This window comes from Bemisia tabaci, chromosome 2, assembly GCF_918797505.1.
Source record: "Bemisia tabaci chromosome 2, PGI_BMITA_v3".
NCBI classification, from domain to species: Eukaryota; Metazoa; Arthropoda; class Insecta; order Hemiptera; family Aleyrodidae; genus Bemisia; species Bemisia tabaci.
The window spans coordinates 44645208-44661694 of NC_092794.1; the positions used below are offsets into that span (position 1 = coordinate 44645208).

General features: G+C 37.9%; 2 protein-coding genes across 3 annotated transcripts in view; one reads left to right on the plus strand and one right to left on the minus strand.

Moving 5' to 3' along the window:
* LOC109039997 (neurobeachin-like protein 1) overlaps positions 1 to 16487 on the plus strand; it is a 504582-nt gene that overhangs the window by 445924 nt on the left and 42171 nt on the right. The window contains exon 27 of one of the 2 annotated variants that reach the window (XM_072297376.1): positions 12661 to 12805. The exons of the other annotated variant lie outside the window; for it this stretch is intronic. Coding sequence (XP_072153477.1) covers positions 12661 to 12664 — 4 coding nt within the window. The 3' untranslated portion in view covers positions 12665 to 12805. Of the gene's footprint in view, positions 1 to 12660; positions 12806 to 16487 lie in introns of those variants that run through there. 2 annotated transcript variants of the gene reach the window in all.
* On the minus strand, positions 10089 to 15599 carry LOC109040077 (uncharacterized). The gene is made up of 2 exons (XM_019055871.2): positions 13366 to 15599; positions 10089 to 11257 (listed from the first exon to the last, which is right to left on the minus strand). The coding sequence occupies exons 1-2, from the start codon at positions 13375 to 13377 to the stop codon at positions 10388 to 10390; spliced, it is 882 nt and encodes a 293-aa protein (XP_018911416.2). The 5' UTR covers positions 13378 to 15599; the 3' UTR covers positions 10089 to 10387.

Below are 16487 nucleotides of genomic sequence, written 5' to 3' on the forward strand. Positions count from 1 at the left end.
ATGAATGACTCATCCAAAGTAAGCAATTTTAACCATTAAATTTAACTTTTTTATGCCATTTTTTTCTTTTGCGTTACAGCGCTGCTTGATTTTCGGGCATCTCCGCTGAGGAGACTTCGGTGTGAGTAAAAAAATCAGAACTGCCGACAGAACTCTCTTTTGCCCACACCAAATTGTCCTCAACAGAGATGCCCAAAAGCAGCGGTAAGTAAGCAGCGGTTTTTGGTAAAGCAGCGCTTTACCAAAAATTTAAAAATGACACAAAAAAAGTATAAAGTATTGGTTCAACAAAAAAGTGCGTAAAATGAATTTACTCTAGACTTGAAATTTTGATTGCAAGAAACTATTGGACGCCTTTCCCCACTTAGGCATGAATAAGACGATTTTATGTGCCGGCTCACAATGAAATTATCGAGCAACGATGTAAATCGAATGTTGTAGCTACCAAATCAATCTATCAGTACCATTTATATAGACTTGTCGACAATATTTCGGCACAAAACGCCTGAAAATGTCTGACAAAATCGAAAGTATTATTCTAAGGAGCTTAAAACCCCCTGGTTCAGAGACAAAGCCCATAGGCAGAAAAAAGTAGCATTGAACGGTGATAATGGTAGTAGGGTAGGTAGTTCTGGCCATTGTAAGGTAATCCACAGTTGAGAAAACTTCACCGTTATTGACAGTTTTTATGTTTAAAATTCTCCCGCTTTGTGCTTCGAAAATTTAGTCTGGGGTCTCTAACACATTGATGATGATTTTAAGTCATCGCTGAGTACACCGTCGTATGGTACCCGACTCTGTTCCGTGACTGCGTCGATAAAAATCAAATTTTCACCTTCGGCCTGTCCGGATCTTTTCAATAGGTAATAAGCACCGACGCAGGCCACAAAAAAATCGTAACAAACACCGCGCAATGATTCCACACTCCTCTTTAAATGACATAAAAATTGAAAAAATGAAGATCGGAAAAAGGCCAATTTCACGTTGTAGCTCGAGAGTTATCACTCCATTAAAGAGCTTTGACAAATATCTTCTAATATTTCCTCTGACGCTAATATTTTATTTGATGCCCCTTAAATATCACTTTTGAAGGTCAGTGCATTGGCACTACGGCGGTGCAGTGTTGTCTAATTGCACAGTGTCGAGAAAGGTAATCGAGAAGGAAATCGCTTCCGACTTATTTTATCCCAATATGGCTAAGTTACTCTCTACTTGGTTCAATCACTTTATATTTGTTCACAAAAAAAAAAAAAAAAAAAAAAAAAAAAATGATTCCTCAAGTGCACTTAAAAAGAGTTTGGATCATTTCTACAGATATACACATGAAATCAGGGCCGGATTTACCTACATGCCGCCCATGGGCCGCCTGTATTTTTCCGCCCCCTTCTCATTTGTTTTGAAACATCATTAGATCGCATTTGACAGTGGTTCGATGTATCGTTCGGTTCAAAATAATAGAACATAACCTCAAACAAAAATTTTAGGATTTAATGTGGAAAAGCTGAAAATGAGAAAATTCCTAACAATTTCACTTTTCATTGCCATTTGGTACTCGAGAGAATACAAATTCGATCACATAAGACCCGTTACGTCAGATTTCTAAATTGACTTTTGAGGCTTTGGTTATATATTGAATTAATCGATATCAATATAATCTCACCTGCGTGATCCGCCGAATACGATCTATAAAAACCATCAAGTGAACGTGCCGGTGGGGGAGGGGTGTATAAGACGCGTTTACTCGTGTTGGGCACATTTTTTGTAAAAGCCCTGTCAACACTAACAAAAGTTCAGTTCCGTAAACCCATCCCTGTTTGGACAAGGCCTTCCATTTATAAAAAAGAACGAAAAAATTATGTAAGAACACACACAAATGTGGTTAAAAATTTTAACTTCCACTGCCGCGCCGACCGCACTGTGTTGGCGCAATGCGTGAGGTATTCATGCAGTCTTGTAGGCGCTATGTGTTTCATGCCGACCGCCGCGTCGCTCCGTTCCAGGTTAAATTGTGTGTTTGGTTTCTCTCTTAACTCGACTAATTGAAGGTGTTGTCTTATGTATCACCGAAAGACCAAAAATTAGAAATTACTGTACTTTTTCTCTCAGGAAATGAGAGATTTTGTCGCCTTTTCTCGTTTGTAATTTATTTTCTGAATCCGATTGTTTTCTCTCATTTTTTGATACCTACATTCAAAAAGATTGCAAAATTTGCCGCTCCCTAAATTTTGCCGCCATGGGCCGCGGCCCATGTGGCCACCCCCTTAATCCTACCCTGCATGAAATGTACCGATACGCAATTTTTGCAGAACTTAAGTGTGCCTTTTTTAAGGAGAAAAAACGTTATCAATAATTTCGGATTGTGAAACGTATCAATAAACTTTCGTCAAGAAATTGAATTCAGGAGACATTTTTTTTCGCCTTTCAAATTTTAATTTTTTGTGTGTTCTTATGTATAATATTTTACCTTTAAAATAATATGTATTGACATCACAGAATTTCATCTCATACGCAATGCTCTCTAATACATTTTTTGCAAGAGTCTGAAAATTGATTTTTAAAATTAAATATGGGAAATTTATTGAATGAATTAATGGTAAGAGTATCCTCCGATTTTAAATTCAACAATTATTTGAGGATGTGCAACAGAATGACCTAATCTGCTAAAATGCATGAGTCTCAACAGGAAATTCCACTCTATGACATCACAAGACCGGGTTAAGTTTCTTTTTCAAGTCTATTTTCATCCAATTTTGCATCTTAGGAAGAAAGTTTAAAGAATAACTTCAATTCGAATCATCAAGCACTTTAATATGAGGCAATGAATTTTTCTAGCGCATTATCTATCGGTATTAGTGACGTTCCTCATTCTGACTCTTGTATTAGAGAGCGCATGTTAGGAAGATCCGTAGAATGGGTGAAATAATCAAAGTCCAATATTAATTTTGAATTTTGCAGTTTTTATTGATATTATCTTTTTTGTATTAAATTTTATTTTGGTTCATTATGACGATAGGAAATTAAAGATGATTGCGTTTCGGATGAGGCGTGAAATAAATTAATCGCGATGAATTGAGTGAGGTGGGTTCGGCAGAGGGAGGCAGTCTTCAGTATTTGTGGCTGGATTCCTTATGTTCGTAGCCATGTTGGGGGTAGAGGTTGACGTTCTGGTAGGAGGTAGCGGGTTCGTAGGACTTGCTCTCGTAGCCGTGTCCGGAGGATTTGTATCCGGATGATTCGTGACCGTATTGCGGGGCGGCGAAGGCGACGGCGATGAGGGCGAAGAAAAGAGCGAGGATTGGCTGAAACAAGATAAAAATCACGATCAGTACGGAAATTACGGAATTTATAGTCGTATTTTACTCCCTGATGACCTGTGGGAAGACCGAGTTTTGTGGCCGTTAGGCGTTGCAGAGCGTCAGAGAGCGCTATGAGAGCGACTCTTATGCATGTATAGTCGTACACTGGAAAAACAAACACATTGGATCTAGAGTCCAGACTCTTAAAAACATGGACAAGAAAGAATACTCAAGAACCAAGCCTCTTAATTTCAGCGGATTTCCTTTTGATTTAATCTTAAATCTGATTGAATCAAGAGTATTTTTTCTTGGCAATATTTTCAAGAGTCTGGACTCTAGATCCAATGTGTCTTTTATTCCAGTGTATTTATATTTCAGTGAAAGTGCCGCAGTGCAGTGTGTGAAGTGCAGTTTATTACTTTGCCGTGTTTTGGAAAAACGCCGTATGAACATTCGAGAGTCGTCGAATCTCCTCTAATAAAACATGTATTAGTGAGGAAAGTTTAGCATAGTTTTCCTCGAAATTTACATATGTTTAAGATTATATCGCGAAAAAAAATCACTGAAAATTTTAAAAAACAAACATTCACAATTTTCCCGGTGAATTTAACTTTTATTGAAGGAAATATGGCAACATATGAGGGCTCATCGGCGTTTTTTCTCAGCACGGCAGCAGTGGTATATCGACGGTGAAACTACCAAACCACGTATCTCGTTTGCGGTGTTTAAAAATCTACGCTCACATTTTATTTTTTTGAAGTAGATCAAATCAATATCATTCCTTGAAATTTTCACGGAATTATCTCCGCACAAAGAGGAAAAATCACAGAAATTTTCAAGAATAGATGTTAAGTAGTTTTTCATTTAAAAAATAAAGTATGACAGGAAGTCTGCGACGTCGCAAACCGAGATACGTGGTTTGGTAGTTTCACCGTCGATATCTGTCTAGAATGAGCCCTATGCAAACTTCAGGTAGAGCAAAACGAGGAGTTATTTATTCTAGAAAATAGCTCAAAAATGATGATAACGCATCGAAAAAGTCTGAAATACACTTCTAACTACATTCTTCTAAAAAAATATACGTTTTTTTAAGCTTTCTGCTTAAAAAATATATTAAGACAGAGGTGAAGATTTCCTAAGACATTGCAATGACCGGAAGTTTCAGGAAGCTCTCAACGCAGTAGCGTGTAAAGCATTGGCGAGGCGTGCTTTGTGATGAATCGATTAATCTGCCATTTAAAACTGTGGAAAAGGATAGATTATCCGGGCGTTCGCAACGAACACCATAATAATCGATTCTTTACCAATGGTTCAAATGGGAAAATATCGATAGTACATTATTACGCCTTGCCACTGAGTAAAGGACAAGTTTTACGAAATTCAGGTAAAACCAATCAGTTTGACCGAAGAAATAGATCGTTGAGAGAACGATTTCAATGTTCTGCTGCCAGTAAAAAAAAAAAAAAAAAAAAAAAGTAATGGTTTTATAATTTTGAGAAACTTTTGGATTGGTAGGGATCAGAGCCTCCTTAGATTTAAATTGAAGCTGTAGTGTGGCGATCATATAAAACTGAATATCAATTTTCCCCACACTGGAAAAAAAACACATTGGATCTAGAGTCCAGACGCTTAAAAACATCGACAAGAAAAAGCGCTCTTGATTCAATCAGAATCTAGCTTAAATCAAGAACCGAGCCTCTTAATTTAAGCGGATTTCGTTTTGATCTAAGCAAAATCCGATTTAATCAAGAGTATTTTTTCTTCCCAATGTTCTAGAGAGTCTGGACTCTAGATCCAATGTGTTTTTTTTTTTTTCCAGTGCGTGAGTAAGTATACCTTTAAAAAAGATGAATTTTTCGAGAAAACCGCTAAACTTTACCGCTTTGTGCCGGTTGATGAGGCTTTAACCTTTCTAAAATACCTTCATAAAGGAAAATTTCTTAGAGAGTAGTTGACCAAGAGTCAATATGGGCGCACATGTTTGAAAGTATGAAATGTTTCTCCTATCGAAATCACCGAGACGAAACTCGAATTAGTCAATTATACTTTTTACGATTTTATCGCTACAATAGTTATATTTTAAGTGTCAGGACAAGAGACGATCATTCCCATACTGTAGTATGATACTCAATGGTAAATCCGCTTCTAAGTGTAAAACTTCACCTTTCGGTGCCGATCGATCAGGCCGAAAACTTTTAACTAATACTTTAAACGAAGACTTATCTCGACACAACAGGTAGAGTTGATTCGGGACTATACGAAAAAAGACATTACTACGAGCTTTTTTAATTTTTGATCAAAGTCGGGGCCAAAAAACCTTTAATATCCTTCATCCACCAAAAGTTTTAATTTCTGACCGCTTTTAAATAATATACATTTCATTACAGATGCTTATGTAAGAATTCTCACGAGAAGGAGCGCGATTCGTTTCTGAAGTCTTAGCTATTGAATTTATTGCTATTATTTTTAGTTTCATTAGTGAAAAGAATTTAGAGATCAGGAAAAATACATGAGATTGATGAAATTGGTCTTGAAAGGAGGAGCGCAAATACCACGGCAAAATTCCACGCGAGAATATTATACATTTATATTATTTTATTATATTGATTTGAAATTTATTTTACTTATTATTTTAATGGTGTAAAAGCTTCTAAGTTCATTATTTTTCCAACTTTCTCGCCAGATAAATGGACAAGTAATTGTTTTGGGCTATCCTTAACATGGAGACTATGCTAAAGTTTACTCCAGTTTGGGTCCATTATCAATACTCAATATCCATATTGTTGATAGTTCTAGTCAAACAATTTGAGTGGTTATTGAAATTAGTATCAATGAACTTTGAGAAGTTAAAATCCATCGTAAACTAGTGCGATACTTATCCGAAAGTTGTAATTTTATCTTTTTTTGATCGAATTGAAAGTATTGCAGATTTTTTAGACGCCCGGTAGGAAACAGAAACAATTTTTACTGAGTACTTACTTGGAAGTTCATGATGATATTTTGGGGTTTGTTGGTTTTTTAAAAGATGTAAAGAGTTTTAGAGCTACGACACAACTGTAACTGAATACTTGATGCAGCCCAGTTATATACTGCGGTAAGCGATAAAAAATTAAGGCGAACAATTGTATAAGAAAAAAAAATAAAAAAAATAAAAAATAACCTCGAAAATCAAATGAACCGAGATCGCCACTCATTAAGAGCGGTGTTTCGAGGTGGTGAGCTTTTTTATGATGTTCAATTTTTTATGTATTTTCTATTCATTGCAACAATATTTTGTCATAACGGGAGTTGATCATAGTGTTTCTGAGCTTGGTTGCTCATTAGAAATGGGTGATCTATCACATAATGACTGATATCATTTAGTGCGTGCGGGGGAACACTGCTGAAGGATTTTTTTGTAATTTTTTTTTCTCAGAGTGAGAGCAAATGAAACGGACAAGCAATAAACAATAATCGGTCTCGACACTCAGCACGTAGGCAGAGAGGAAGTAGAAGGACAGAGAAATAAACAAATTAATCTGAATTAGTCACCACACTCATTTTTTAAAACCGGGCACGGTTTAATGGTCTTACGGTTTTATGGGAGCTTTTTTTGTTTTGATAGTCAGTCCCCTTCTCACATGTTACGCGTGGTTTATATATTCGCCAATGAAAGTTTCGTTATTCAACGTTTCCACGTATTTCCATATGAGCTTGTTCATAAATTCAATAGGGCCATTGGTCGTTTTCTAGTAGAATTTACTTTAATTGGTGTTTTCATGTAAGGAGAATCGTTTCTTATTATATCATCACGATTCGCAGTCATAATCTAATTAAACTCGGATTCTATTCACATCGCAAGTATGCGAATTTTGATCGTAAGGTAACCAATATTTTATGTGCGTATAGGATTCCCAAAGAGAAATGCCGCGAACAATAATAATTTCCTCGTATAATTTGCCAGTAATGAAAATGGGAACAAAAACTAAAATTTTCGGCTTTTAATTAAAAAAAAAATTAAAAAATGAGCGGCATATTTGTAGATTCTCTTGAAAAAAAGATGGTCTATGGCGCTCCTTGGTGTTCTACGACACCTGACCACCACTGCCTCCTGTCGAACCACAATCGATCACCTTAACATTTCTGTTTCATTCCCATCCCTTCAACCTCTCATTGGGCGCCCTCTGAGCCTTTTCCCAGGAGGAATACAATCAAGGACCTTCTTTGGCAATACCTGTCTCCTGCCATTCTCTGAACATGACCCTACGAAATAAGTTGTTTTGCCATAAAGTCAAAAAGATTACCATATATATCTTTCTGAAATTTACTTTCCTGCAGTTCAAATTGTTTTCTCAACTTAACTGTGAAAATTTTACTGAGTGTATTTTCCCATCTGAAGTTTTCACACTTTATGGGATATCATAAAAAATTGCCCGATTTATTTGAACACTGCTAAAATTTTTGGTTAATAATCTGTCATATTTTGCAATGATATGGTTAATCTGACATTTAAGCCGAAGGATTCTTATGTGCCCTCACCGTAGGTGGTACCTAAAATGAGTTTGCTCTCACGCCAATCCGTCGGGGTCCGAATCCTGACCCTAGGTTCAGCATGAGAGAGAATTTAAACCTATGGTAAATAAACTATCATGAGGGTATTCCTAAGGATACTCTGATAATCGTTTCTTCTCCAAAGCTCAATGGATAAAATGTTGATAACCGATGAGTCACGCTTTGCGACTGTTGATGGTGAAGAATGCACGTTGATTATTTCAGATTTTTTTTCGTTGATCGAATTAGTGTGATCTCCAATTAGGCGTCATGCATCATTTTAAGTATATATCATATTTTCATTATCTATATCCAGTCAAATCAATATATATCTTCCCCTTCTGATCAATCAACAATTCAACTCACAGGATTTTTAATTGTAATGAATTTTGTTTCAATAGTGACAATTCGTTGACTTTTAATTTAGATCTAAAACTTAACCCTCAATTGTTCTTAACACTTTCAGTGCGTCATTAACTTCAAAATTAATTCGTGGTTCGGCAACATTATAAATAAAAACGGCGCGTTTCTTGCTGCTATATGAGATCCGACACGTAGGAGTAAAAAATTCTATCATGATCTAATGGCCTAGGCAAAAAAATTAACAAAAAATATTCGTGTCATTAAGTAATAATACTTTGAGGTGAATGACTTAAGTAGGATCTTTACGTTTTGTCAGTTTTTAATAAATCTGAATTATTTGCGTGTATGAACGCTCTTGGGTTTCAAAATATTATGTGTGCTCTTTCGTTTCTCAGAAATTGTAAGCCTTTGTATTTTCCCTCTTAACTCTGTTTTCGTAAGTTTAGTTGACTGACAGATTTGATCTGATTAGGCACAAATCAGGTCTGAAACACAGGAAAACCTTGCGGTAACAATTATAGGCAATTCTGACTTAGTGGAATTACGACATTAAGGCTTCCCACTGTCACCATAGTTGAGTGGTCAAGTAATAGTTATTAAACTTACATGACGTATATTAATCCTATTAGTTTAATCAACTCAAGTTTATATTGAGTTTCAATTGCCAATCAGTTAATTCTATCTGAATATCCCCCTCCCTGCAGTGTTATAACCTATTGCAAAATCAGTAATTATTCTTTAGGTTTCAAGAATTCGTAAATTTTTTAACCTCTGATTTGATCAATTGCCTAAGCGACTGATAAAATCTATGGTCAGAACATGGATACTAGAAGCAGTAGAAAGACTACAGAAGCTAGACTATAGAATCAAATGCATCTCTTATATTATCAGCGAATGCTTATTTCAATGTCAAGGCAGTTTGAAAACTGGACTGATCATTTTTCCAGGGACACTGATAATTTTTTTCTAGTACATTTATATTATTTTTGAGCATTTGATTTTTGAGCATATGATTTTTGAGAATACGATGAAAAGAAGACAAATTTCAGTTGAAACTCGGAATTTTTTAAAGTCACATTTACCTTGTAAAAATATACGTTCTGCAATTTATAACGCCGAAAGTGAGTTTTGATTTGCGGAAACTATTTCCTCTTGGGACCCTCTCTGTTGGAAATATTTTTGAAGGGATTTCTTTTTTCTGTTCCTATCATCAATTTTTTACAGTGAAAAATACTTCAAAGAGGATAAGGAAACATTAATCTTAAACTGTTTAATTAAATATGGGTTTTTCCGTCGCCATTCTCTTTTCGAAAGTAATCTTTGTCGCGCGTCAAAACTACCTCTTACGGATCTGAACTCTTTCACGAAAATGAAGGCCCTGAGTTCCTGGCTATACATGATTCCTAGGAAATCTTGTAGCCATTACCAGTTTTCTGATGATGCTCATCATGCAACTGGTAAAAGTAGCCAAATGCAAGATTGACATTAACAGAAATATAGTTTTGGTTCACAGATTCTTCGGGAATCATGCAGGAATAAAGACAATGATTAGGAATGGAGGAACCACTGTTTTTAGCTTCGTATTTTTTATCCTGCGCTTTGGTAATATTCCCAACAAAAAACTCAAGAACCAAATATACCAACAATTCTCGAATAAGCATATCGTACCTTTTTTTTATGCAAATGCAAAAGAGAAATGTATTAAAATTTACTTTAGGTGTCCGCAAATTGAACGTTTTATGTGTCATTTAAAACAAATTTTCACAATTCAGTGTTAATTTTCACAATTAGAGAAAGTGATTTAAAAGAAAAAATGAACATCTGCAATCGGTAAACTGCAGCAAGGAAATATTTAAAGTGCAGGTAGAAAAGGAAAAATATACAATGAAACTACAAAAATTGGAAAACAAGAAAACAAAGAGTTATTTATTAATTTTTTTTTTCAATTCTTTGGTCAGCAGCAAAATGAAACTTAAAAAAATATCGTGTTTTTCCTCGGAAAATACACGAATTCATAGACCTAGTGATAAAGACACACTTGAAAGACGTGAGGGTGCAATACCTCAAACAAAAACTGGCAGAAAATCGAGTATCACACCCGAAGTGGTGGCAAGTTCGATGCTCGCCAAAATAGCACTACCAGTGGAACGCAGAAAGTCATCATTCAACTTCTAAAGAGTTTATCCACTAGAAAGTTTTTAGTGGGCAGATCCGATAGTGAACTCATAGGAGCTATGAACCGCAGATGGGTCTGATTTTGCCTGCTGTGCTGACGAGTAGCCGGACTGTGGGCTGTATCCGGCACCCGCATTACCTGCAGCCTGATTGCTGTAAACAGAAGCTCCAGACTGTCCTTTGTAAGCACCGCTGGATTGCTCTCCGTAAGATTCCTCGGAAGCTCCGTAAGAAGACTCAGTCTGGGTACCGTAAGAAGATCCAGATTCCCCAGCGGAAGAGGCTCCGGATCCTTTGTAAGAGGGAGTCTTCGGCGATGCCCGCTTGTAGGTGGGTGCTGAGTAGGCGGAGGAGCCTCCAGACTGAGACTTGTAGGCGGATCCGGCGCTAGATGCGGCGGGCTTGAAAGATCCGCCGGAGTAGGTGGGGGCGGAGAATACAGCTGCGCTCTGTTCTCCGTAAGACTCTCCCGCAGACTGACCACCGTAGGCGGATTCTTGGTTGTAGGCGTATTGTCCGTCAGACTGGGCGGATTCAGACTGGTAGGGGGAAACTGGGGCTGCTGCCTGGGAGTGCTCATTGTACAGCTGTCCGTGGCCGCCGAAGAAAGAAATGAACTGAGAGGATGAGGCTGCGCCTGGGCTGTAGGCGGGGGCTTCCTGGGGGTAGATGGGAGCTGGAGCTGGGTAGGCGGGGGCGGCACCATAGGCGGCGGCGGGTCCGGCAGCGTAGGCGGGGGCAGGAGCGTAGGGGGCGGCTGGCTGAGTGTAGGTGACCGCCTTTTGAGAGTAACCTGGGGATCCCTGTGAGTAGGTTTTTTGGGAGGGCTGTGGAGCTCTGTAGGTGTATTGTTGTGCGGTTGCCATGGAGATGAGTGCTGCTGCGAGGATAATCTGAAACATCGGGGAAATCAGATGGAGCTTAGATTATGAAGGAATCTCAGAAAAATATCAGTTACACAATGCAGGACTCATAAGTAACGTGATAACGATACGATTTGATGTTTTTTCCTTAACTTCTGTAATTGATCTGCCGAAAATAGTTTTTTACCCGTGTCAGCTCAGCATGCATACCGCGTCTTTTTATTTTTTGATGGAAACTAATTACGTATTGCTTCAGCTAAAAGAGCATAAGTACGACTGTGTTTATCTCGCCTCTGAGTAAGTTCTACGAGAAAAATTGGCTTCTTGACGCATGTATTCATTTTTATATTATCTCTTGGAAGAAGCAAGCTATTGGGACATTTTCAAGTTCAATGATTTCTCTCTCCTATTGATAAAAAATGGGATTTATTTAGCAAAGAGTGCAACAAAGAGAACAAATTTCAAAAAAAAAGAGAAAAAAATGTACTTTAGACGGTCTTGGTGGATTTTGTAAAAGCTTTTAAGGACCCTCTTCTGAAGTTTCAATGATTCATCTAAATTTTTTGCTGCGCCATCCGCTTTTTCTGGAACTAAGAGGAGGCCGACGGACGTATGATGATTATACAAAATGTACAGTAACATTTTTTCACGGACTCCTTTTATTCGTAAGTGAAAATATTGGTGCCTTAGCTAAATGAAAACGAGATTTTTCAAAATTTCCATTTCTGTTTTAATTTGGACTTATTTTCATCATATGTATGTAAATTGTTTCCAAATAAATTCCCTCATCAGTCATTTTCATCTGACTCCACAAAAATGTCCTTCCCAAAAGCTTCAGTAAAATTATACGTTAGCTCCAAGCATTTTCAATTTTATCGTCCTCTTAAGAACGGATTCCGTCTTTGAGATTTTTCATATCTTTTTCTTGAAAATATTTGCCTTCAAGGTAAAAATTGACTCTCTTGTAGTTATCTGCACTTGCACCGCATGTATTGACGATCAAAATCAAGAAAGTCTTCTAGTTGTGCTGTTCTCATCAGTTACTAAGAAAGAAATGGCTTGCAATAATATTTCGAGTAAAGTAGAAGTACTCCTTAATAAACGATAAATGTGTGCATTCTGTGGGTTGTACTCAGTGAGGATCTTTAATCGACAGAATGCAACTTTTTAGGAACCAATTGAAGAATCAGCAGGAATGAAAAAGCAGGAAAAAAACTAAAGTGCGAGTCGGTGTAACTTTTTGGCGACTTTAAAATTTTGATTCTGCCAGCACCAATCTTCATCCGACAAACAATGAAGTGCTTACCTTATAAACTACATTATGAAAATTAAAGTTTTCTCCCCTCTTTTTACTGACTATGCCAATTTTTAGTCCATACATGATTTTCTCTATAAATTGTTGCATTGACACAGCGTTTTCCTTTTTGTTTCAGGTAATTTTGATTCCGCCGAGTCTTCCAATTGATGAAATTATTTTGAGAAAATGAATCATTCTGGTAATGTATGTTAATTACTGATCACAATTTTTTCAGTTTGTTTCGGGTGGTCCGTTAATAGAAACTGATCGTGAATACCGTTTATACTTTGAAAATGGCATACCGAATAAATGCAAGAGCTTGTCAATTCAAGGTGAATTTATCGATGGATACGAAACGTTTCATGAACCAAAAATTGTTTCAAGTTTCGGTAAAGGTCGAGATACACGAACAAATTCTGATCAAAGCATACCAGTCAATGACTGATGATCATCATTCAACAGTTCTCTTTGATCAAAATTGGACGGGCCGTCAAATTTTGATCAGAATGTGAGTGCCGCTCTCCATCATTTCCTGCCGCACGAAACATTTCTGCCAAGTTTCAATTTTAAAATGAAGCAAAGTAATGATTTTAAGACTGATGACTCCCTACATTTTGATAGCAATTGGTTCAGGAATTCGATGGTGTATACCATAAGAAGATTCAAGTACGAACCTATTTTGGTTAGAACTGGTAAAATTCCCCACCCTCCAAAGTTTTCGGAAATGTCGTGACGTGGAAAAGTCGCGGACCTCAAGTTTTCCTTTTATTCGCCTTCTTTTTTATCTTTCAAGGGTACTAAACGCTCGAGTCAAAAAGTACATGGTAGTGAGTTTACTTACTTGGAACGCCATTCTGCCGATTAACACTTTCGATTTCACTGTTAACACTACTCCACGGCCCGGATCCCAAAGTCGATATGCCGCTGGACCCCAGAAAAAAGAAGTATTTATATCGACATACACGTTCCGCGGACCCAGAGGTTTATGCAACTGAAAAAAGAAAGAGTCAAGATGCTCCAAACGCCCCCTTTCCAAGTCCTTTGTTTCCTCCGACGTGAAATTTATGCGGTGAGTAAGCGGCCGGTCTGGCAGAAGATCAAGAGGGGGTGGGGAAAGGAGGAATCAGGCCCACGTAACGGACTCCGGCCGTTTTCGGTTGACTCGCCGGATCCCCCCGAGAGCCCCGGGCATTTGGAGACAGTTGAGGAAATGAGTGCAAAAAACGAGATGATGCTCTTGTTTTGCTCGCGATGGTTGCCACGTTCACGGGAAAAAAGTTGGATGATTTCAGCTCCATGCCCAGCTGATTTTAACGGGAGCCAGAGTACTTGCACCAGCCAGAGAGCTGGAACTTGACAGACACACGGGAAAAAAGAGGTAGGAGTCGTTCAATGTTCAATGAGATGGGCATTTCCAATTAATAAAATTGTGGTAGTACCTCAATGAACTACCCCAATCAACCCCCAATAATTAAACCCAAATGTTGACGTACTACCCCAATTTGAGGTGCAGCATTACCAATATTTGTTTGACTGAAAATGTTCGTACACGCAGAAAAAAACTTTGTGCATTGGACCCGAAGTTGAGGTCATATGGATCTCTGAAGTTTTCTGATCACGCATCCGAAAACTTGAGGTCGAGGTGCCGAAGTTCGGGTCAGACATTGAGGCACTTCGGTATGTGCCGGAGTACTTCAGATGTGCGACCCGAAACCCTTCGGTATACGTTGAAGTACTTCAGATGTCTGACCCGAACTTCGGCAGCTGGACCTCAAGTTTTCGGATGCGTGATCATAAAATTTCAGAGATCCATATGACCTCAACTTCGGGTCCCACGCACGAAGTTTTTTCTCTGTGTATCATCCAACAAATCTGGGTAAAACCACAGAACACTTTTTCTCCGTGCAAATCTGTAGACAAAGAAGACAAGGATGAAATGGAGCGATCATTATGGTGGAGACGAGTGGTTGTTGTAGACAAATGCAGAAAATAATGCCCTGATTATAAGGACCCTCGGTGAGTTCCCGCGTTAGTTAGTCTATTACTTACATCCGTTGTCTATTGCAGAAACCCACTTCCATCAAAATGATCCCTCTATTCCCTCTTTGCCATCTTTTCTTATTGCTTTGTTAACCAATTTCAATAGACAGCCCGCAGAGGTACGGTTAGGTCAACTTGAAATGAAATCAACCATACCTCCGGCTGGTGAAACTTTCTGGCTGTCGCCAAAGACAGCCAGGAATATAGCTGAAATCATCGTACTTTTTTCGTGACGACATTTCCTGTAATCAGACTGGAGGTTTTGGCACGCTTGCAATGGACCAAAAGATGAGGTAAGAATTGAACCTCTTATTACTGTCTTAATACAGTCAACACTAACTTACAATAGCGAGAAATTGACGTTTGTTATATATACATTTTAAACACTGAGTGTAAACTTTCTGGAGACGAAACACCATAATCAAGGAAGGATGGATTAGCCATGGAAAACAACCCTTAAGTTAGGAAAATAATTGAGGATTACTGTCATACCCATTTTCCTCCTGCTTTGCGTGGCAATAATTTTAATATTACCGAACAAAATTTACCTCATTATTTCAGATCAAAGCTGACCCATAGTTCAAAAGTCCCAGTATAATTATTCAATAATAAAAAGAGGAAACTTATTTTTTAATATCACAATGAAGAAAAACATGCATTTTGGAAAGTAAAAACATTTATCAACCGGAAATGCAGATTAACCATGATCGGTAAAAAAGTCCTCCGTTAACTAAAACATTGACTGAACTTGTATTGCCTTTAATTGGCAGAGTACCCTAACGACACGACGCACAGTTGACGGACTGTCAAAACGCGCTGCAAAAACTTTTGATGTGGAAAATTTCTTCATTCTTCTGTTTTACCGTTGAAAAAATATTTGCCATTGATGAATCCTCCACTTTATCCGCATGGGACCGTCCACAAATGGACCTAGTTTAGCAAAAACTAGCGAAGTCGCATTTTGGGGAAAAAATCAGGTGGAAGTAATTTGAATTCAACTACTTGTGAATTTTCTTCTGTCAAAAGTTTTAAGTCCAGGAAGATTATTTTGAATGTGAAAATAGTCGTTCAACTTCGTCTTTCACGTCTTATACTGATATCCGAGCAAAGAACAATGATCTTGGTATTAGCGCCTTGATGCGCAACTATTCGTGCTCTATGGACATCCTCGGTGCATGCTAAAAATTGAAGGCATTCTAGACTTTTTCAATCATGAAGCAATGCTTGCAGCGACAGGCTGATTCCATCACAAGGCGGGTGGCCGAATATACTATCCTGATTTCTGAGGGTACTGCGGAAATATCTGTTGCTTCTCTTGCCTTAGTTTTTATCAAAAATTTCATATTGCCATTAATATTGGTAACGATGCGGCACACGCTACTGTCTGCATTGCTTCATGGACAAGAGGGACTAGAGCGCCTTCTATTTTTTTATATGCAACACGCATGTCCCTTGAGTACGATTAGTTGTATCAAGGTGTTAATATCAATATCATTGAATGCGATGCCAATGTTAGCTGTGATATTAGTTCAAGAAGTGTATTATTCTCCCTGCGTGTCATTGAAAGAATTCATCGAAAAAACCTGCCCATTATGGCGTGCTCGTGCTTTGAAATACATCGGTTCAAAGACAACTTTAAACGGTGTTATCTTATTATATGGGGTATAGTTTCATCAGTTGATGCTACAAAGTCACTAAGCCTGTTATTGATACTACAATCTAGCGATCAGTCGTGATAAAGCGTTGCAAATTATACACAAGGTGCTCCAGACCACGTATGCCAGGTTTTTTTCTCCGTTATTTTAGATTGTAAGCTGTTAGAAACGGGGTGTTTAAATAAGGAGTGAACCCCAAGAATCAGATTTTCGAGGTTCCCTCAGCTCCGTTGGAGTCTGTTAGTTTGTCAGTTTTTGTCCTTCCTTA